We start from the raw sequence: 24,499 nt of genomic DNA on the forward strand, positions 1-24,499 counted from the left end.
ACAGCTATTTTGGCAGAATCAGTGATTCTGGACCTGTTTTTACTTTTTAATTGATAAGTGCTTGAATCATTGCAACCATAGTGAGCTCTGACTGGGTTCTGTGCCAGAATTCTTCTTGGGTTCTTGGAAGGGTCCTTGCATATACTGGATTTAACCAGTGATCTACTGTGGATTTCATTTGCACACCTCAGTGAAAGTTACATAGACCTTAAAACACAGTAATATAAAAATACTTTCAAGAAGAATTTACGTAAAAACATAATATTCTAGGAAATACAAAAGCAATGTCAAGTTGGGAATCCATTCTGTTTATCAGAGGAAGAACTCATAGCTGCTACTTATTTATGCACTTACACTTTTTATCCCCTCTATCTCTGGCCCTACAGTTCTGTTTTAAACCCCTGTGGACCCTATCCCAACCCCTACCATCCTGTATAGTGCTAGGCCACGCTAGGAAAGAATAAAAGGGTGGATAATGGGCTGTGTAAACTGGAAAATTCCACTCTAATGCAAAGTACCATGAGAAAGTGAAAGATACCATTATATGTCTACATTTCTGTAATCGTGTGGTATCAGAAGTCTAAGCCAATGTAAGAGCCTTACCTTTAGACTTGAAATCATGTGAATTTTAACATAACTCTCAGATCCAGAACACAAGGATTTACCTTTCAGATCTGCCCTTCATAGTTTATGTCGTTTTTTAAATTAGTTGCCAATGTATAATAACTGGAGAGTGGCATTTTAAAACATCCAGATTTACAGCCTTTCTTGAACTATTAGAAGATCCACATTCTTGCACCTGTCAACTTGAGCCAGGTGTGTGCTGTCCTCCTCGAATGGAGTTTGTACCTTCACTTATCAGCTTCTACGCTTTCTGCATAAAACTTTCCCTGTTTGATGAAAGTGAAGCTCATGTCTTCAGTTCCAATTATGCTTTTACAGTTGTATGTTCATGGGATTGTTCCACAGAAATATGCTTATTCTCTTTCCAGTGAGTCATGTACTACTCATATAACACAGATTCCCAGAAGTGTGCCCTCATTTGCATTTCCTGCCTGGACTAGACCTCGCTCTATTTACATAACATAATCGAAAAAGTGCTATTTTAAGGGTTAATCTTGTTAACTCCTGTTGAGATTAATGTTCTGCAAACTCTCTCCAGTATAACACAATATAGTAAAGAGCCCTTGAGTGATTTGTTTGTAAAATGAATAACAATGACTTTTTACAGTATGGTGAAAATTAACTGGGAAAATGAATGCAAAATGCTTAGTGCAGTGCCTGGAATATATTGTCCATGTTCAGTTAATAGCATTAGCATTATGCATTTCTGTATACACTAAAAAGAGTGACTAGACATCACTTGATGAAAGCTAAGACATTTGAAAATTTTTGCTTTTTAACTTGATTCTCTCAAAATATCCTCCTAATCAGAATCACCACTGTAGTAAATGTTATTTCAATCACTCAAAAAATATTTACTGAACACTACAGTAAGAAGAGCGCACACTCTAGCAGGGAGATGGAGAATAAACTACCAGAGATACATATTAATTCAGATAGAGATAAGAGCCAGTAAGCAAAAAATAAATAAAAAATAAAAATAAAGCAAAAACAAAACAGAGGCAGGGGCAAGGGTAATGGGTGATGCAGGCTGGAGGTGCTATTTTTTTAGCTAAGATATTCAGGATAAATCTCTCTGACAAGGTTACAGATGAGATATTATCATCGATTAGAGGTGATGTATAAACTTTGTTCAATGTCAACTGTTGGACTTTTTATTCTTATGTTTCATTTGGGACTTTTTGTTTTTGCTAAACATTTCTGTAAATATCGAGGATGTTAGGATAGCTGAGCTTCATGAACTTGGTTTGAAACTGGAGAAAAGAATATTTTATGAAAGTGCTGGTAGTTGCAGGAGAGCCAAGTTCAGGAAAAGACCAATTGACGATTCAAGAAAATAGAGTGATTGATGACTGAAGTTAAGGAGGAAATGAGTGGCCCCTGGAGGACAGGCAAAGAGATAAGCCGTGGACAGCAGGAGATCTATATGTTCCAGCTCATCGTTTCCTGTAGGAAAGACAAACCAATGATATCATGAAGTCAGCACTTTTTCCTTACTCTCTGCACAAAATGTTATCTACCTGAGTCAAGTGAGGCTCTTTTTTTTTTTTTTTTAATCCCAATTATATTTTACAATATTACATTTACATGGTTCTCATAAATATGCTTATTCCTTTTCCTGTGACTCATATATTACTCAGAAGTTACTGGCTTCCTTTAACTTCAACTGAATCTCCAGACTCTCTTGAGGATATCTCTTTGACAGTGGTGTTGACCCTAACAAAGTTGCAGCTCATATTATCCCCAGGACCCTGGGAGTAAGCGCCATTTCCCCACTAGACGTGCTCAGTACTGTTCTGGTCAGTTCTGCAGACATATCTCAGGTATTGTGTGCTCTGTGAAAAAGAAGCAAAGGTGAAGAGGATGCCTGTCCCTAAAGATTAACCATAGCTACTGGGACTGGCCTTCCCAGCAAGAGCCCCACCCTATTTTGCACACTGGGGAGGCCCCAGGTGTCTTCAGTTTGGCCCCTTGATGGCTGTTAATCATGGAGCTGCAAAGTCCACTGTCTACCAAGACAAGGCTGAGGAGAACTAGAGCAAACTGCTGAGAAAATGCCCAGCTCTAGGCCATAGCTGCGGCTCTGATGCAGCCAGTTGTTGCTACGTGGAAATGAAGGCATAACTTGGCTTAAAACATCTGATTTTTGAAAGAAGAGGCAAAAATCTGAACTCATATAAAATCTCTTCATATGTGAATATTGGAAATTAATTAGTTTTTTTTTTAAAAACCCTAATAAAGATTGTATTTAAAGGAGATGTGGGACCTGTTAACAAGCTGTGTGACTTTGAACAAGTTGTTTTTCCTGTATGGATTCATTATCAGGAAAATTGGGACCCACTGACTATGAGGTCCCACCTAGGCCTAAGATTCAATGTTTGATAGTTGGAAGCCAAGACAGAATTGCTATGACTTGACAAGGTCTGTAGGTAAGAGGACTGTGTCCACCTTGCCAAACCCCTTTAATGTAGGAACAGAGCATGTGCCATGTCTACCTCTCTGGATCATCAGTAAATACATCAATAAGGAGTAGATATTTCTAGTATTCAACAGTCATTTATCAAGAGCTTTCACTGTGCCAAGCCCTGTGCCAGTCACCGTCCTTCAGGCCTCTTTATGTTGATAAGGAGATTTATTATTTCTAGCTCTGACATTCGGGCACCCAGCCCAACACTGGGCTCAGAACAAGGGCTCAATAATACATATGTAACAAACCTGCACGTTGTGTACATGTACCGTAGAACATAAAATGTAATTAAAAAAATGGTAATAATTGTTGGTTTTCTTCTCCTCCTTCCCTGAAGCTGCTGCCATGGAGAATTCCTCCAGAACTCATTTTGCTTGACTTCTTCCCTTGGCCTAGGATATGTTTATCTTTCTTTAGCAATTTTAACTACTCTCAAAAGCCAGCTCAAGTCTATCCTCTTTTATTTCTGCCCACAAACCCTGAACTCTGCTTGCTCACATTCATTTAAATATTAATTGAGCATCTACTATGTTCCTGGTACTGTTCACAAGATGAACAAAAGCTCTGCTTTTAAGAACTAAAATTCTGCAGGGCTGGAGGCAAGGAGGAAACAAACTATGAACCAGTAATAAGTGAGAAATTGATCAAATGGTATTACCTGGAAAATAAGGGTGATGTGGTAGTTATTTCAGACCTACTTTAGATTGAGTGACCAGGAAAGGCCCCTCTCAGGAGGCAATATATATTCTGTGACCTATTGATAAGAAGAAAGCAGCCTTGAAAGACCTGGAGGAAGACAGCATTCCAGGTGGAGGGAATTGCAAATTCGAAGTCCCTGAGGGAGGAATACAACTGCCTTTAGGAGGAATATATAAGAAGTCAGTCTGTCTGGAGCATAAATTAGAGGCAGAGGGGAGAGGTACTAGGTGAGACCAGACCAGAGAATTTGGTCAGGTATAAAAAGAAAACAAGGAATTTTTCTTCCCCCATTCTCCCTGTTGGAGTAAAAATTTCTAGAAGGAACTAGGACTATTCTGTCTTTTTTTTTTTTTTTTTTTTTCTTGGCTTCCATATACCCAGTTACTTAGTTACTATTTAGTTAATTGACTGAATATGAGGAACTCACTAATCATTTAGTATTTAGTGTAGCAAAGTAGGGTTACATTTTAGTGGTTTGACTTAGGAATATTCAGAAGGGGTGGGCTACATCTAACAGCCTAGTAGGTTTGAACAGCCCTTTCTTGATGGCTATTTCGGCAGTAACCATCTGAGGACAGAGTTTCATTCCTTGCTTCTTAGTTCATCTGTGTGCTATTTCATTGCATGTTATTTTGACCCAGTAGCCAACAGCCCTCTAACATGGTTTAGGGGATAAAGAAGCAGGCAGAGGGGCACTTCCACAAGTCTTTGTAATTGAACCACCACCACCAGAAGATGGTTTCTCTCCACTAAGTCTGGCATTTTAATGAGAGAAGTTCTTTTTGTTTCCTATCTCTGATAACTGACTACTCCTCCCCAATCCCCCTTCATCCTTTGCCTGAGAGAGATTAAAGGTGGCTGGAATGCAGGCTGGAGTCATTAAGTGTTCTCTCCCTTAAAACGAAACACATGACATACACCAGTCCTTTCTGCAGAGTAGTGGACTGTCATGTGACTTGCTCCACTTGACCTTTTGATTTATAGAGTTGAAGAAAAGGGCATTGCAGAGAGGGGTGATGAATGAAGATATTTAGTTCTACCTCCTTTTTGAATTTCTGGGAAAAAAATTCAGTAGAAAGGAGGTAACTTCAATAATTTTATTATTTCTACACATTTTAGACATTGGGAGTTACTTGTGTTAGAATTGATTGCAGATCTGTCTGGCATAGGCATCACGGCTCCTAAGTCTAGATTTTCTTCTTAATGTACCATCACATTGATTTATTAATTTGTTCTCTTCCTGTCTCCTGAACTTTTGTTAATATATGCATTTTTAGTTCCTTGCATTAGACTATTATTTACTCTTTTTTCTCATGTATTCGAATCATGCATAATTTTGTTCAAAGAATAATTTTCTGGAATAATAGTGCTTTTCATTCATATAATAAAAATGCATGTGTTTATTTGTTTATTACAAAAGCAGTGCCTGGAAATAGGATCTAAGTTTGTTCCTTTTATTTGTGGATGAAGATCTGCCTTCCATAAATAAAACTTGGAATAAAAGCATTGCAATTAGAATCAAATAATTATTGAAGATTCTTGGAAACCTAGGGGTGCGTGTGCACATGTGTATCTGTTTTGCTCATGAAATGACTTTTTAAAAAACTGCGGTATGGCGCAGTGGCTCAAACCTATATTCCCAACACTCTGGGAGGCTGAGGCAGGAGGATCTCTTCAGATCAGGAGTTTGAGACCAACCTGGGCAACATAGCTAGACCACATCTCTACAAAAAATTAAAAATTAGCTAGGTATAGTGGCACATAACTGTAGTCCTAGCTATTTGGGAAGCTGAAGCAGGAAGATTACTTGAGTCCAAGAGTTTGAGGTTACAGTGAGCTATGATCACACAACTGCACTCTAGCCTGGGTAACAGAGTGAGATCCTGTCTCAAAAAAAAAAAAAAAAAAAAAAGAGAAAGGAAGAAAATAATTTGATTTCACTGATATATGCCTGATAAAATGCCAATTATAAAACTGCTAACTGCTTGATTCTGGGATGACTGATTTTGCATACCTAACTCATTCCTTTGTTTCATACCTTTGTTTTTATTTGTTTTCCTGATGCTTTAAATAGAGAATTTTTAAAGGGATTAGTGTATTTCTACAGTTGTTTCTTCTTTAATCACAAGTATTTTAAACAGAGTATGTTAATTTTCAAACTGCAGACAAAACTACCTATTGCAAGTTATTCCAACCTTCTTATTCATCTCCAGAGATGTGTGTTGGTGTCATAGTTTCAGAACGCCCTCCTGGAGTAATGTGTCAATGTCAAATGCACAACTGTAAGCTCATCAACTTTAAAGGTCTTGTTCTTCGGCTAATCAAACCCCACAGAGTTCATTACATTTTCAAAATCCTTCAAGCCCTCATTATGCATGACAGCAGAAAAGTAGTCAATTTCATCTAGCTAAGAATATTATTCAATGGAGCCCCTCAGAGAAGGGGAAAAAAGTAATCATTTCATAATCAATTCTGAGTTTTTCATGCTTCACATTTATATATTCAAGAGCATATGAAATAATAAAAAAATATCTCCTCATTGTGTTTCTTCAGGCTACACTGAACACAGCTTTGATGTCCAGAAATAAAATGGCTTTCCTAATGTGATTTGGGCTTCTAAAAATCAGCATGCTTTCATCATTAAGGGACAGCACCTTTTATGTGTTAGCTGTAAAGTGTGCAGGTGTCAAGAACACACATATGAAGTCCTGAAGGCATTATTATTGCACATGATTTGTTCTTTTGTGTCTTTTCTTATTTCTACTGGCCTTATTTGCATCTAGGGCCATTTGCAAAAGTTAAGGAAGGGGAACAGGGTAGGATGTGTGAATTCAACTATTCTAATTCTCCTGGATTACAAGATTTTGAGGGAATGTGGTAGTGGAGCTTAGGCAGGAGAGGTATTATGAATGTGAGTAGGAAGTTATGAACTCAGTGGGAAAACCAGCACCTGAAGCAAAAGTTCCCTCAGGCATCTAGTGCCAGGGAAGTTATGACTACTTTCTATTAGGGATAAACCAGGCCTCCTGAGGTTCAGTAAAGTGATCATTCCCACCTTAGAATCAGCTATATTAGTAAAAGCAACCTCCAAGGTAACTGTCATGTGCCCCTGCCTGGACAGAGTATCGCTGGGTTTTGGATAGTAGGGGCTGAGGACCTGAGGGATGGGAGAGAAAATGCAGTTGGAAACAGCCTCCCCTAACCGCTTTCCCTCTTCCCTTCCCTCAGCTTGTTGAGTCCCTGACCTCGTGGTCCCCACAACAGACATCCAACACCAGATTCCGGTCAGGCACAGTGGTTCACGTCTGTAATCCCAGCAATTTGGGAGGTCAAGGCAGGCAGATCACCTGATGTCAGGAGTTTGAAACCAGCCTTGCCAACATGGTGAAACCCCGTCTCTACTAAAAATATAAAAGTTAGCCGGGCATAGTGGTGCACACCTGTAGTCCCAGCTACGCGGGAGGCTGAAAGGTAGAGGTTGCAGTGAGCCAAGATTGCGCCACAGCACTCCAGCCTGGGCAACAGAGCGAGATTCCATCTAAAAAAAAAAAAAAAGTCAGATTCCATCCAAAGTCAAGGGTCTCCTATCAAGGCTGGGTCTCTAAACTTTTCTTTAATCCTTTATCTTATCTGTTATCTTGGCTGATAAAGGAAAGTAGAATATGTTCTAATGAAGATCATAGGAAATATTGAATACAGCCAATCTAGATTAATTGGCTGCTTAAAAGCTTCCTTGTAGATTAGATCATTTGCCCTCTTACAAGCTCAATGAGCTGCTTTTTCCATGTGTTCCTTTGAATAATGTCTGTGTCATGGCCTCAGTTTGAAAGAAGGGAGAAAACAAGAAAAAGGGCACATTTTGTTACTACAAGTTTTCAGGAGTCACATCAGTGATATAAATGCTGTTGTCACATTTTCTGTTATAGAAAGCATTTCCTATTTTTACTGAATATTGAACAGAGTAAATTATATAGAATCCAGGTCCTGGGGCTCAGCGTTTCATGTGTGACACACAAAGAGAGGCTGGAGAGGATATTAATGCTTTAAATTATTACATGAAAAGATAGTAGGCTTTTTTTTTTTTTCATACAAAGCTAATGGGTAAGTGGACTCTTCTGGGGCATATGTGGTTTCTACCATTTTTTCAATCTCAGGATCACACAGCATTCTAGGTTCACGGGAGTCCACAGCCTTTCATTTAAAAGTACATTGTAGGCCAAACATAGAAGCTTATGTCTATAATCCCAGCACTTTGGGAGGCCAAGGCAGGAGGATTGCTTGTGCTCAAGAGTTTGAGACCATCCAGGGCAACTTAGCAAGACCTCATCTCTACTAAAAATTAAAAAAAAAAAAAAAAATAGCCAGGCATAGTGGCACACACCTGTATTCCCAGCTACTTAGGAGGCTGAGGTGGGAGAGTTGCTTGAGCCCTGGAGGATGAGGCTGTGGTAAACTGTGATCATGCCGCTGTGCTCTGGCACTGGGACTCTGTCTCTATAAAAAAAATAACAAAAAATTTAGAACTACATCATGAGGACACGACTGCCAAACCCCTGGTTCTAGATCAGTGGTCAGAAAACTTTCTCTGAAAAGGTAAGTAATATTTTAGGTTTTGTTGGCCATACAGTCTCTGACAACTGCTAACTCTGTCATTGTAGTGTGACATCTGCCATAGACAATTTGTAAACAAATGACCATTGCTGTGTTCCAATAGAACTTTATTTGTGGACACTGAAATTTGAATGGCATATGATTTTCTCGTTAGAATATTTTTCTTCTTTGGATTTTTTTCAACCATTTAAAAATGTGAAAGCTGGGCAGAGCATGGTGGCTTATGCCTAAATCCCAGCTCTTGGGGAGCCTGAAGGGGGTGGATCACTTGCGGCCAGAAGTTTGAGACCAGTCTAGGCAACATAGACCCTGTCTCTACAAAAAATTTTAAAAATTAGATGGATGTGGTAGCTCACACCTACTACTCGGGAGGCCAGGGCAGGAGGACCACTCGTAAATACCCTAAGTCTTTATGCTTGTTCACGGAATACAGTTATGAATTCTAGACACAGCAAGATCAACTCACAATGTGTCATCATGCAGTCACTCTGGGCTTTTTTTCATCTAAAAAATGATGAGGTTCAACACTTTTACACTGCTGGTGGGAATGTAAATTAATACAACCACTATGGAAAACAGTATGGAGATTCCTTAAAGAACTAAAAATAGAACTATCATTCAATCCAACAATCCCACTACTGTGTATCTACCCAAAGGAAAAGGAGTCATTATATGAAAAAGACATGCACACACGTGTTTATATCAGCACAATTCACAATTGCAAAGATATGGAATCAACCTAAATGCCCGTCGGCCAACAAGTGGATAAAGAAAATGTTATATATATATATATCACATATATATCATGTGTATGTATGTGTGTATATATATGCACATACACCATGGAATACTACTCAGCCATAAAAAGAAGTGAAATAATGTCTTTTGCAACAACTTGGATGAAGGTAGAGGTCATTATTGTAAGTGAAGTAACTCAAGAACGGAAAACCAAATATCAAATATTCTCACTTATAAGTGAGAGCTAAGCTATGATGGACACAAAGGCATAAGAGTGATATAATGGACTTTGGGGACTCAGCGGGGAAAGTTGAGAGGGAGTGAGAAAGACTACACATTGGGTACAGTGTATACTGCTTGGCTGATGGGTGCACCAAAATCTCAGAAACCACTGCTAAATAGCTTATCAATGTAACCAAAAACCACCTTTACTCCAAAAACCATGGAAATAATTAAAAAGGATGGGGTTCAGTTAAATGGGCTCTGAGGTTATGTGATGTCTTCGGTTTATTTTCTGTGAAAAAAAAAAAAAGGTATTTTTACATATTCACTTTTCTTGAGGCAAGGCATATTGTTGTCATCAAATGAGATGGAAAAAGTTAACGCCATATCCCACTGTGAATGCAGCACTTTCAGACCATCCACCAGAGTCCCGGCTCAGGCTCCACCAGCCTCCCCATCTGCCTGGGCTCACCCTTTGGGGCATTCAGCTTCTGCCTCCATCTCCTTTTGCTGCTGCAGTATCTTTGAGATGAGTGACAATAGTTTGAGAAACAAAACGTCCTGGCCTGGGGGTGGGTTGAAAGACACAATTATGGGAATTATTAGTCTTCTTATTTCATATAATTGTAGCATGTTTTTCTCTCAAGAGCACCACAAAAAGGTTGAAGGAGTAGGGATTATTTATCCTGGAGTGGGGAAGACTGTGGGGAGGGAAATGACTGAGTAACAGCATGGAGTATTTAAAAAGATGATAACCAACTGCTGTGTCTTCTCACTAAAGACAGAGATTAAGAAATTGATAACAAAGGTCTAAATTAAATGCGAGGAGTAATATCTTGCCAGCAAGCATGATTAAACTCGCAAGCAAGTTCCTAGGGGAGGTCTCCGTGGATAGGAGGACGCGAATGCCCAGCCTAGAGCCAGACGTCTTATTTTCTGGTTTTTGTTGCTGGCACTAAGGTCTGCCTGCAAGATCTGAGGGACAGACCCCCCAGGCCTGGACTCCTGGCCCCCAGCATTTTGATAAAACAAAGGTGCTCCACACAGACATAAAGAACAGACCAAAAAACGCAGCAATTGCCATCAGAACAAAATCTGCAGCTTCAGGGAAGTTAGCTGAGCTTGAGGTATTTCCTGGAAGTTTATGGAAGAGTTTGATCTCAATTGGGTAGAGCTGGGCATGAAGATAGTGAAGACTTTTTAAGCCAGCCTGACCTCCAGAGCATCAACTTATGGCATTTCTTCCCTTTCTGTCTCCCCCACCCACTGTGTCTACCGCAGGCAGATCAGATTTGCTATATTCCAGAGAGGACTGGCTCCACCTCACTGTGTGTCCATTGAGAAACAGGCACAGAGCAAGCAGGGTGATGGTTTTCCAGGCTTCCCTGCTGAAGCATAGTTTCCAGCACATACTAAGTGCCTATCCTATGCATGGTGATTGTATACATGAATGAATGAAGCAGAGGTGGGAAAGAGGAGAGGGGCAGTGAATAAGGAACAACCTGTAACTGGAACTCCAGATTTTGATACGCAGTCTCTCAGTTTTCAAACGGTGGCAACCAATTTCAATATTTTTTCCATCTTTATCAAGGTAAAATTGACAAATAAAAATTGTATATATTTAAAGTATGTAACTCTTTTTTTTTTTTTTTTTTTTTTTTTTTTTTTTTTTTGAGACAGAGCCTCACTCTGTCACCCAGGCTAGAGTGTGATGGCACAATCTCGGCTCACTGCAACCTCTGCCTCTGGGGTTCAAGTGATGCTTCTGCCTCAGCCTCCTGAGTAGCTGGGATTGGAGGTGCGCACCGCCACACCCAGCTAATTTTTGTATTTTTAGTAGAGACAGGGTTTCGCCATGTTGGCAAGGCTGGTCTTGAACTCCCGGCCTCAGGTGATCCACCCACCTCAGCCTCCCAAAGTGCTGAGATTACACGCATAAGCCACCACCCCCAGCCAATGCTTTGACATACATATCATTGTAAAATAATCATCACAGTCAAGCTAATTAGTATCTGTCACCTTTTATAGTTTTTTTTTTTTTCGCTGTGTCTGTGTGTATGTTGCGAACAATTAAGATCTACCCTTTCAGCAAATTTCAAATACAATAAAGCATGGTTAACTATATTCACATTACTGTGTATTAAGTCTCCAGAACTCATTCATTTTTCATAACTGAAACTTTGTACCCCTTGACCAACATCTTCCCATTTTCCCTTCTACTCCTAGCCCTTCTACTCTCTCTTTCTGTAGACTTGACTTTTTTCAGTTCCTCATATAAATGGGATCATGCAATGTTTGTCTTTCTGTGTCTGGCTAATTTCACGTAGCGTAATGTCCTCCATGTTCATCCATGTGGTCACAAATGGCAGGATTTATCTCTCTTTATGATCAAATAGTGTTTAATTATATATATGTGTGTGTGTGTGTGTGTGTATACCACATTTTATTTATTCATTAGTCAACAGACAATTTAGTTTTCTTGTGTGTCTTGGCTATTATGAATAATGCTGCACCAAACACAGGAGTGCAAATCTCTCTCTGAGGTACTGATTTTATTTCCTTGGCAATATACCCAGTAGTGGGGTGCTGAATCATAAGGTAGTTCTGTTTTAAATTTTTCAAGAAACTTCCATACTGTTTTCCTTAATGGCTGTACCAATTTACATTCCAATCAACAGTGTACCAGGGTTCTCTTTTTTCTGCATCCTCACCAACACTTATTATCTGTTGTCTTTTTAATAATAGCTATTCTAAGTGGTGTGAGGTTGTAGCTCATTGTGGTTTTGATTTGGATTTCCCTGATAATTAGTGATGTCAACCACCACTTCATATATCTGCTGGTCATTTGTAAGGCCAGACTTACATACCAGCCTTCCTGAAGTCAACTTTTGAAAAATGTCTATTCAGGTTCTTTGCCCATTTTTTAAATTGGGTTATTTGATTTCTTGCTACTGAGTTGTATGAGTTCATTATATTTTTTGGATATTAACCTCTTATTACATGCATGGTTCACAAATATTTTTTCCCAATCCATAGGTTGCTGGTTCATTTTGTTGATTGTTTTCTTTACTATGAAGAAGCTTTTTAGTTTGATGTAGTCTCATTTAATAATTTTTGCTTTTGTGGCCTGAGCTTTTGACATCATATGCAAAAAAATCATTGCCAAAATCAATGTTAAGAGAACTTTTGCCTTGTGTTTTCTTCTATAGTTTTGTGGTTTTGGATCTTACATGTAAGCCTATAATCCATTTTGAGTTAATTTTTGTATGTAGTGTTAGATAAAATCTGATTTCATTTTTCTGCATGTGGATATCCAGGTTTTCCAGCACCATTTACTGAGGAGACTATCCTTTCCCCATTGTGCATTCTTGACACCCTTGCCAAAGAACAATTGACTAGACACACAGATTTGTTTCTGGGCCTTCTATTCTGTCCCATTTTTCTAAATTGTCTGGGTTTTTTGGCCAATACTAGACTGTTTTGATTACATAGCTTTGTAATGTATTCTTAAGCCAGGTAGTCTGATAGCTCTAGCTTTGTTGTTTTTGCTCAAAATTGTTTTGCTAATTCAAATTTATTTTTAAATACTATGGTAGTCAAGAAGATATATGTTTACTATTTGCTGCCAGCGTGTGGCCTTATCTTTAGAATCATGTAGAATTAGATATAAATACTGCCTATTTACTAGTTGCTGACCTTGGCAAGTTCTTGATCTCTCTGAACTCTAGCTTCTTTCTCACAAACAGAGAAATTGATTCACAACATAGCTGTGATTATGTATGTAATTTCTTTACATACATAAAATAATGTATGTAAAGAAATTAATATAGTGCCTTGCATGTTTGATAAATATTATTATTATAAGATCTGATATTATAATAGCTGATATATCATGTTGATCCATATAAAATTGCTGGTATACACTTATTTTTAAACTATAAAAATGGCAATTTCATATGGTTCAACATAATATTTTGTATAATATCCTCCCCATCTACATTATTATGACATTATTGCCAATATTAAAGCCTATATACCCATTTCCTAAACACGCACTTATGATTCCCCCTTCCCTGCTCTATTTATTCCCATAGAATTTATCACTTTGAACGTATTCAACAAGGTATTTATTATGTTTATGGTTTATCATCTGTCTTCCCACATCTGCTGGTGTATATAAGTTTCATAAAAAATAGGAATTTTCTCAGTTTTCTTCATTGTTTTTCCTTCCACATTGTACCTCAGTGCCTAGAATAATGTCTGGCACTTATTAGGCTCTGTGTAAATTATGTGTTGAGTGAACAGACTTACACTGATCTTCCTGAAGTTTAACTGAGCCTACCATGATCACATTCCTTCAAGCCTTAAAGGTTTAAGAGAACTATTGATTAGAACTGTGCTAAATAAAATATAAATGCAGGTTATTATAATGATGGGTTCTTTAGGGCTCTGATTCTTGTGTGAGAACAGTAAAAAGTTGCCTAAAGAGTTGCATATCTGAAAAGCTGAATTTTATTAGTTGAAAAAAGCTAAGTAGAAAAGACTTATCTGGGCTGGGTATAGTGGCTCATGCCTATAATCCTAGCACTTTGGGAGACTGAGGCAGGTAGATCATTTGAGCTCAGAAGTTTGAGACCAGCCTGGCCAACGTGGTGAAACCCCATCCTTACTAAAAATACAAAAATTAGCCAGGTGTGGTGGTGGGCACCTGTAGTCCCAGCTTCTCAGGAGACTAAGGCAGGAGAATTGCCTGAACCAGAGAAGCGGAGGTTGCGGTGAGCTGAGATCCCGCCACTGCACTCCAGCCTGGGTGACAGAGTGAGACTGTCTCAAAAAAAAAAAAAAAAAAAAAAAAGTATATTGTGTGTGTGTGTGTATAGAGAGGAAGTATTCAATATATCTCGGAAGTATTCAATGAGTTGGTTTTTTTTTTTTCTCTTCCCCTGGCTATACACGAGTTTGGCATAGTGCTGTATTTTTAAAAAGATGATCATCAGTTGCATTTGCCCTTTGATAAAAGGAAATTGGTTTAGTAAAGTAACTCTCCTTGGCAGTAAAGTGTGCCCTCAGAGTGTGCATGTGTATGTGTGTGAGTGTGTATATTACTGTAGGTATACATGTCTACACAGACATATATTCATTAGAAAAGCCAATACAGGGAAGGAAATTAAAAGTTTAAAAAGTCCAATAGTAAAAGTCAAGCTGACTGGATTCCAGAAAGTCAGAGGAGAAAATGGTGGTATTGTGTTTAGAAGGAATGTCAGAGTAGCGTGCGTACAGAGGAAAGTGCTGATAAGCAGAATGACAAAAGCTGGTCTCATGAGTAATTCCAAGCAGCCAGAAAGCCAGGATACAATCCCCAGCTGATTGCCCTGCTATTCTCGGTATTCCACGTATCATGACTAAATCCACAGAGCCAATATGGTAAGTTGTGGGGAATTCTGGGAGGTACTATGCTGTTTGTAAGGCCCAAGCAGATTCTGTACTCTTGTCTGCCCCGCCCACCCCCCATTAAAATACTCTAGTTAGTTGCTTCTGACCAGCTCCTACCTCCTTCCTGGGAAGTGGGGGAAACCTTTACATTTCCGAAGGCAGATATTTTTAGATGTGATGCTCTGTCCAAAGTGTTAACTAATTGAGTTATCAGGTTTCTTACTTGGCCACGGGGAATGGCAGTGGAAGAGGGAGAGAGCTTCCCAGAACAAGTAAGCATTTACAGCTTCTAAATGAAATGTGCTTTTCTTATAGAAGTTCTGTTTTGCCCTGAATAGTTGTGCCTTTTAAAAAATGTTTGTTGCTGGGTAGGAAGGAAATTAACCTGTTTGCACCATGGATCACTTGAGTTAAATATGTGTAGAACAATGGACCGTCCTTTCTTTCTGTTTTGTTCCGATCTGTACTCTAGATATGTTTTGCCTGTGATGTAATTTGGAGTGAGTTCAGCTAAGGCCTGCCTTAAAAGGATGCATAACAAAATACAAAAAGACAGGGGGAGATTAGGAGTGCAGGAAAAGCCTGGTAAATCCAAGAGTGTACAAAGGTTTACATGGTTGCACTTTCTTCAAGAGAAATCCAACAGCTTTAAAATTCAGCTTTTTCTGATGTATTAATTACAAAGGGCAATATGAAATTTTACAGTTGGGAGAGAAAACATAGAATTAAAATTTGTTTTCGAAACTCATATAAATGGTAGATGAAGGATGTAATTAGAATTTGGAAAATGTGATTTTATTTCTATCTTAATAGAATTGCAGATAGATATAAATAAGTCATCTTGTTTAATAATTTTAGAGAATTGGCATAGTAAGCCATTGCCTCCTTAAGGTATACTATACAGATAAAGGGAGTAAATATTTGCTTTGTGTCTGTGAAGTTTTGAAGTATTTGATATTGAGGGATTCACCTAATGCTATGTAGATCATGGTATAGTTGAAAATTTTCATGTGATCTCTTGTTTCTACCTGTATCCTTTCATCTAACTGTGCGATGTTATACAGTTAACATCAGTGTATCTAACTCTGAGAACACCTTAGATTCCTGAAGATTGTGTTTAAACATTTAGTGAAATAGTCATAATGACTAGAATGAGACATCATAAAAATGGGACATGTTGCTTGTTCTAATGTCAGGTGGACAGACGTGCTAATGGTTTTGAGAAAACAGCTGTCATTTCACAGTGTTACAAAAAGCAATTTGGAAAACTTACAATTTTTATCTTTATTTTAAATGGATTCAGTTTTCCTGTTTGTACTCTTAAAGACAGAATATTTTTTGCAAAAAGATTAACCTTTCGTGACCTTCATGGAATGTGGCAATATTGCATATGTACAATTATGAAATTTTAATCTGAGTGAGATTTTGTAAAACATTCTTTGTGTCTCAAAGAAAGCCTTTTTAAGGGTAAACTTTGAGATTCATAATAAAGCTATAAGATGAATGCCAGACATTAATGCCAATTGAAATTTACTAGTAATGTAATTAATGCCAATTGAAATGTACTAGTAATGTAAGCATATTGGCAAGTGAGTCCTAAAAATCATGTTATATCACTCTAAAAATTATCAACTTACCCATCCAAAACTTTTACACTGTACTGTTAAATTATGATGTGTATTCTGTTCCATCAGTTGTGGATTTGAAAACTTTACATATGCATAATCATAAATTACATAGTTAGACAGCTTTGAGAAATACTCATTGCTGGGAAGGGTTTGAGCAATAAGGTTTGCTATAACAAATCTTAAAGAATGTACCTGAAGAGTTCTGGCCTTTGTTAATTAATAAATTTTAAAAATCTGAGATCCAAAAGGAAAGCCCAAATAAAAGTAGACCATCTTGTTTCTGCCTTCTGTCAGAATATATCAACTAAATGGTGAAAGCATTTGATCTCAGCCCATATGTGCAGTGTTTTCTGTTTTGGTGGGCATGCTGTTTGAAAAACGTGTAATAAAATGACAGACTGAATTGGAAATTATCATGCCCTAAGCAGTAAATCTGGAAGGGTACTGACCTGATACAAATCATATAGAAGTTCCATCACAATAGAGTAGCATATACTATTGCTGTACTGGGTTTTGCTGGAAAATGAAGAAGAATTTTTCCTCTCCTGCCTTCATCTCTGACTTGAATGAAAGACTGAACACTTTATCTGCATGAGCTGAACTATGGATAAAATCCTTGCAAAGAGGGTATAGTAGATAATTGCATTTTCATGAATGATCATTAATACTTCCTGCTGCTTCTGTCCGGCTTGTGGTTTTTACGGTATTGTTTAGAGATTTTCTGTATGGAAGAACTAGAACTAGTTTTGACATAAATGATTGATGAAAAGTTAACTTTAAAGTTTAACTCTTCAATAATGCTCATGAAAAAAAACTAGACTTTAATATTGAACAAAACCCAAATGTAATCCAATTTTAATGTGCCTTTTAGAAGTAGCTCATAATAAGATCCCTCAATAGCAACTGATGTGCACTAATTTTAAATCCCGTGACGTTACCCTATAATGCCAAATAGAAAATCTTTGAACTCGGCTGTTTCCTATTATATATATATTTTTTTTCAGTGATTGATCCACTAATAAATACATATCTAATTATTGGAGGAATCCCTCATTTTATTGTTGATTTTCACTTAAGAAAATTGTGGGCAAGTAGGATATTTTCTACAGTCAAACTCAAAAAAAGGAATCACAAAACTTGTCTTTTACTGCTGAGACTATTATAGTATTTGTTTTGAAATGCAAACTTTTAGTTATATAGTAAATGTAATATTTACTTACCAACTAAATTTGTGCTGTGTGACAATATAAAGATGCTACCTCAGGTCAGTTATAAATTTGGATAATAATCAAGTTATCTGTAAGACCAAAAAGAATTTACAATCTAATGTGGTGTCCTTTTGAAGTCATTCCCTTTATAATGTTAAGACATTTTTAGTCACAAAGTAAATATGTGTTTGCCAACTCTATCCTAATTCTAATGTTTATTTTTTAGATGTTTTATCATGATCCTCAGAATATATTGCAAAACCTAGTAATAAAAATTAAACTGTGTCTTCTAATTGGACTATTGACAAATATATAATTATATTATATAGCATAAATTTCAGTGTATTTCAGGAAAATATTCATAGTTACTAATAATCACCTGTTAAGCTTAAGAATCTGTAAGGAATTTAATTCTTCTGTTTTAGGAGTCTCTTTTTACTTTTGTAAGTAAGATTTTTGTAAGAATATCTTTGTAGGTATTCATGATAGCAAACATTTCCAGAGAATAATGTTGGGTAGTGAATGCCATCTTTTTCTTTAGTCGAGTACAATGAGTGATGGCAACCAGCTTGAAAAGTAGAAGCCAATAATGTTAAAAATTGTTTTTCAGAATCTAGATATGTTTCAGCTTTATTTAATCTTGAATTATTGATTATTTTGTATCCTAACTCAACATTATTTTGATGTATTGTAAATTTACATACTTCTGTAATTCAATGATTGTTGTCCTATTTTGAAAACACTTACATCTGTAAGATAAGATATATTTTGAACACTGCATACTTTTTTTTTTTTTTTTCAGACGAGGTATCACTCCATTGCCCAGACTGGAGTGCAGTAGCACAATCACAGCTCACTGTAGCCTTGAAGTCCCAGGTTCAAGCAATCCTCCCACCTCAGCCTCCTGAGTAACTGAGGCTACAGGTGTACACCACCACCCCCAGCTAATTTTTAAAATATTTTTTGTAGAGACAGGGTCCCACTATGTTCAGCCCAAGTTGGTCTCAGACTCTTAGGCTCAAATGATCCTCTCCTCTCAGCCTCCCAAAGTGCTGAGGGATTACAGGCATGACCCACTACACCCAGCCCTACTGTAGACTTTTAAACACAGACTATGTCTTGCTCATTATTTGATCCCCAAAACCTGGAACATAGCATGTATTCAATACTTGTTAAGGTTTTAAACAAAGCTTCATCTTTGAAGGGTATAGCCTCTCATAATTGTGGCCTTCTAGTCACCAGTTAGTCGTACAAGAGACTATTTTAAAATATTAAATATTTTTAAAAATTTTTTAAGGGAACATGCTCCAGTTAACTTTCCATTTTAGTGACTAGAATCAGGCTGTCATTTTCCATGTAGAAGTTTCCCAGAACAAAGGATTGGTATCTGTGATTGTGTTTATCCAACAATGACAAGTTGTCCTTAAGGAATTCTCATGCTGTCTTTCTGGCAGCATCACTTGCAGTGGAATTTGTTGCTTATTTCTCACATGTCATTTCCAAGGACCTTAAGTGGACATCCTATGGACAGAGTTATCCACTAGGGAAGTGTATTAGTGTCCAAGTATTTGGACTGTGTGGACATAGCCACTTGGAAAGACTCTAGGAGAACTAAAGCAAGGTAGCAGAAAAACAGTGAATAGGTACTGATTAGAATGATCCTAGTCTGTACTTTGCAATAGCAGCACTATATTTATTTAGACTTTGTCTTCCTGCTCAGTCATGCCTTTTGCTTAAAGTATTCTCTTCGGAGGTGTTAGGGCTTTGTATCATGAGGTCAATCAAGAACCCTGGGTGTCCCTGAGACCCTTCTAAAGTACCCTGAAGACTGGTATCCTTGACATAGTTCAACCAAAACAATATGTACATTAAAGAGATTTGCAGACTCATAAAACAATACCAGTCATCTCATCTTTTTTGTTTGTTTTGGAAAATATAGTTATGTTTCATAAGATACGTATTTTAAATGAGCATGTAATAAGATTGCCCTTGTTATTTTAAAATAAATTAATGATTAATTTTTAAATTCTCAGCTTTATTTTCTAATGTGGTAAATAACAATAGTTATAATCCTCATAATCAAAAGCTCTTTGAGGCTCCTCAGTGATATTTAGGAGTATAAAGTCATCTTGAGTAATGAGTTTGAGAACCACTGCTGTAGATAGATCACAGTGTGAGCGTTCTCGGCTTTGTTTGCTTCCCTTACTTTCTGAAAGCATTGGGCAAATGAGGTCAAGTTCATGGGTTCAGTCCCTGTATGTTTATTTGACTCTCATGCTTATAATTGTAGCCAAACTAGAATATTAACTTAAGATAAGTTTAAAGTGATAATTAATAAAGGATAATGTTGATTGGAGACCAACTGTGTGCCGTGCCATTTCTAACTGCTCGGCACGTATTATCTCCTTTAATGTCAACAGCCCTCTGAGTTAAATTTTACTGCTAATTTCATTTTACAGATAGGGAAATTTAACTACAGTGTGTTTAAGTGTCTTGACCAAAGTCACATCCTTTGTGAATTGCAGATCCAGGTTGTGAACGTAGGCATCCTGGGTCCAGAGTCTGAACTCTGAAATCACTAAACTATATTGACTTGCCAATAGAAAGTGACATATTAGTCTAGATCTATTTGCAAATACTTAGAAAACACCTATTACATAGCTCCTTAAGTAGGAGCCTTTGCTCCTAGTAACCCTCACAGTACGTTTTGGCTGTTAGACTATAACATAACTGAAAGTCACCTTCTGTATTTTAACTACTTATAACTACAGATTCCAATGGTTACCTTAACTTTGGGATAAAGTCTACTCTTACTTGTTTCATTTTACATCATAAAAAATAACATCTTTCCTTATTTTCTTTACTACATGTTTCCTTCACACTTCTAGAAAGATTTCTTGTGTGTCTATGGATGTGCTCTTTCTATATTTTGTCCTTTTGTTGTATTCAATGTGAAGCTGTTTGAGCCTCCCAATTCCAAATCTAGTCAAGGAAAAATATAAATGTCACTTACCGATTATTTATGATCCCAAATCAGTCTATCTATCTGTCTATCTGACTTCTCTAGTGAGCTAACCTTGTTTTTAAAACTGTTTTTTATACATTCAAATAAGAACTTATTTAGCTATGTTTTCAACAAGGGCTCCTAAAATCCCTTTGTTGATTACAGACTTAAGTGGAAATGAAACATTTTAAGTGAAAAGAACAATAGCATTTTGGTATATATACATTTTTTTAAATCAGCATGAAACCATCCTCCCTGCAAGCCCCCTACCTCCCAAAAAAGACAGATAGTTTCATTTACCAACAATTCTAGCAAGGCTCCAGCTGCATCAGCTGGTGCACAACGTTTTAGGATGATAAATTCAAGAACTCACTAGCTAACGCCTCCTCTCCCTCTGGTGCCATGGCCTCACCCTTCAGTTCCTCTGGGCTTTTAAACCTCAGGCCTCTAATTATCTGACCAGGAAGCTGAAGTCCATGGTATTGTAATTTCCTAGCTGATTCACACCATATAGAGTATATTTATGCATTGCAAGAAAATAGTTATGTTTGCAGTATTAAGTCTATCCACACTAAAAATCAAGCTATTTATTTCCTGATCTAAAAAAAAAAAAAAAAAAAGCTGTTGGGAAAATGTTCATCTATTCAAATACTTTCTCTTCTTTCTGCTACCTAGACCAGTTTTAGCTTATCACTGTTTTCAGTTGCTATATATAAAATGTGAATACTTGCCTGGATTAAATATTTTAGGACTCATGCCAATACCTCCCACATAATAAGGATCCTTAAGCATGAAGGCCTGAAATCCTTGTTCTGATTCATAACATACCAAATAAATGGAAAAATCCCAAACAGTTGTCATGTTTTATATAATCTATCATGTATAATGCCAGAAGTTACTGCTATGTATTTCCTGAGCAGAACATAGCAACATCTCAGTATTATGAGGTACACCTCTAAGGGACTCAGCAGTTTGTTATGGTGGTGGTTGTGTAGTCAAGCTATGCAAAAAACTGGAATCTGTTTTATAAACAAAGATTGCCATGGACTGCCAGATTTTAACTGCATAATACTATCTTGTTTCATTTTATGTTTAATGAAACAAAGTTGTCAGTCATTTGTAGCCATCTTCATGTGTGAGGAGTGGGTCTAATTCATTCTTGTTCTGTATCATTAGGTGGTAGGAAGAACATTAAAGCCAGGGAACCCAAATTCTATTTTCAACACTTTCTCTAAATAGTTAATAAAATCACACCTCTCGTTGCTTCAGTTTTCTATCTATTTAATAGAGATGATACAGTGACCGCTGCTTACCCCAAAATATAAGATGTGTATAACAGACGGAATTGTACATATTTCTTGTTGAATACAAAGCAAATTGTTTATTAAGACTAAGAGTTAATCATTACGGTATCTTTGCTTACCAGTTTACTAGTTCAGGGCTATGAACCATGAGATTATTTAGTAAATGTTGAGGTGAGTCGAGGGCTTGTACGTAAATGACTAATGCTATCACAAGATGATAAATGAAGGCGCGATGAGATGCATGCCAGCAGATCCCTCCAGGAGAGGGATGTTTAAAGCAGCCACTTTCTCTGGTAAACAAGGAAGAACAGATTATGCATCAAGGAGTTCCTAGGCAGCTTGGCTCACAGGAAAGCAAATGAGAATTTCTTAACCGACATGTTCACGTGGGAAATAATTGCGACAGGTGAGCTAGATGAAGCAAAGCAAAAAGAGAGAAGGGGGTGACTGATAGAAAGTTTAGGATCCTGGGCAGGGCGCGGTGGCTCATGCCTGTAATCCCAGCACTTTTGGAGGCTGAGGCAGGTGGATCACCTGAGGTCAGGAGTTCGAGACCAGCCTGGCCAATGTAATGAAACCCCCATCTCTACTAAAAATACAAAAATTAGCCAGGTGTGGTGGTGGGTACCTGTAATCCCAGCTACTCAGGAGGCTGAGGCAGGAGAATCACTTGAACCCGGGAGGCGGAGGTTGCAGTGAACTGAGATTGTGCCACTGCATTCTGGCCTGGCAACAGAGTGAGACTCCATCCAGAAAAAAAAAAAAAAGAAAAAAAAAGAAAAGAAAAGAAAAAAAAAAGAAAGAAAGAAAGAAAAGAAAAGAAAAAAGAAAGTGTAGGACCCCAGTGGCTTTATGTTCTTTTGTTCAGCGCGCACCTTCTGCCAAAAAAATGGAAAATACTTTAGGTGTTTTTGGGAAGGCTGTCATCTAGAACACTTACAGATTACAAACCAACGTTAACTACTGTTTCATTAAACCAGTGATTACTATCTTATTTTAACCCAATGGGGAAAAAAATTCCCTGAAATAAGCATGATTACACTTTTCCAAAGGACTAAATCTTCCTTATATTAACATTCCATTAGTGTGTATTAAGAAAGAAAAATAATTCTCCAGGGCTGCTGTATGTTTTGAATTGCCTAGCCCTGAGAATGCGGTGGATAGACTTGTCCCCCCCCGCTCCCCCCCAAAGCAACGTATTACTATTTCTCTTGTACTTCTTTGTCTCAAGAGCTAACAAGAAACAGGTTCAAACACAGCAGAGGTTTCAAAAGAGTCTGGTAATGAATACACCTGCAAAACCTACTTATCAGAAATGGTTTCTCCATCTGTGGTTATTTTCCTGGCTTATTTATTTGAATCTTTAGATTTCAGAATAATCAAAGACAAATATTTTATTAATTTTAAGGATGGCCTGGCTCTTCCTGTTGTATAGCTTCACCAAAGTCATGACAAACTCATGCTGCCCTAAAATTTCCTAATGAAATAAAGTTGAATGATTCCTTTTAATTTTAAATTTGAAAAGTATCTTGAGCTGGGCACCGTGGCTTACATTTGTAATCCCAACACTTGGGAGGCCAAGATGGGAGGATTACTTGAGCCCAAAAGTCAAGAACAGCCTGGGTAACATGGCGAAACTCCATCTCTACTGAAAAATACAAAAATCAGTCAGGTGTGGTGGTGTGCACTGTAGACTTGGCTACTAGGGAGGTCGAAGTGGGAGGATTGCTTGATCCTGGGAGATGGAGGTTGCAGTGAGCTCCAGCCTGGGTGATAGAGAGAGACTGTCTGGCAAAAAAGAAAAAAAGAAAAGTATCTTGGATAAAGGGCTATACTTATTTTCATATCTTGGGTTAGGTACCTTGGCCACAAGAGAACTTTTATTAACACTGTTCCATCTTTGTTTATTTGGAAAATTAAACACTTACCATTAGCAGTGGAAGCATTTGCACATTGCATAATATCATGGAGCTTTTAGGGCAGGGGGGATCTTGCTTGTCATCCAGTCAAATCATCCTACCAGTTCCTTACATCATGTATAGCTTTCTGCCTAATACAGCATAATGACTTTGTGTCTGCAGCACAGTAAGATACCTTGCAACTTCCGTAGTGTAAGGAAAATGAAAGTTATGAGTCAAAATAGTTTGAAGTCAAAATAGTTGGCCATAGCCTGGTACAAATCAAGACAAAATGTTACTATATTGACCTCATATTATTAAGGCACAAATTCTCCTCTCCTGATCCCTATGATTTTATATCCTCTGAGAGAAAAGTGAAACTGGCTTTTTAAGATCTTACTTTATATTATCAGAAAATTTGAGACAAATGCAAATCCTGTTTTGCAGCTGAACACAATAAAGTTTACGTTGAGGGATATTAGAAATACCCACCCACCCACCAGCACCTGACATGCGTTTTCCCCCCATGGGAAAACTTTTTATCTTCTCTGTATTTATTTCCATTGCTAATCAGTCTCCAAGAGAATTTTTAGGAGTCTGAATTCTGAGTGAGAAAAAAATACCCCCAGGGCCTGAATTCTAGATCATCCTTTTGATGTAAAC

General features: G+C 37.5%; 1 protein-coding gene across 46 annotated transcripts in view; it reads left to right on the forward strand.

Annotated features, from left to right (window-relative positions):
* The window catches only part of ANK3 (ankyrin 3), a 701,337-nt gene that overhangs the window by 415,727 nt on the left and 261,111 nt on the right, over window positions 1-24,499 (forward strand). The window contains exon 1 of one of the 46 annotated variants that reach the window (XM_074002084.1): window positions 14,903-15,066. The exons of the other annotated variants lie outside the window; for them this stretch is intronic. Within the exon in view, the coding sequence (XP_073858185.1) occupies window positions 15,031-15,066 (36 nt within the window). The 5' untranslated portion in view covers window positions 14,903-15,030. Of the gene's footprint in view, window positions 1-14,902; window positions 15,067-24,499 lie in introns of those variants that run through there. 46 annotated transcript variants of the gene reach the window in all.

Source organism: Macaca fascicularis, chromosome 9 (genome assembly GCF_037993035.2).
Source record: "Macaca fascicularis isolate 582-1 chromosome 9, T2T-MFA8v1.1".
Lineage (NCBI taxonomy): Eukaryota > Metazoa > Chordata > Mammalia > Primates > Cercopithecidae > Macaca > Macaca fascicularis.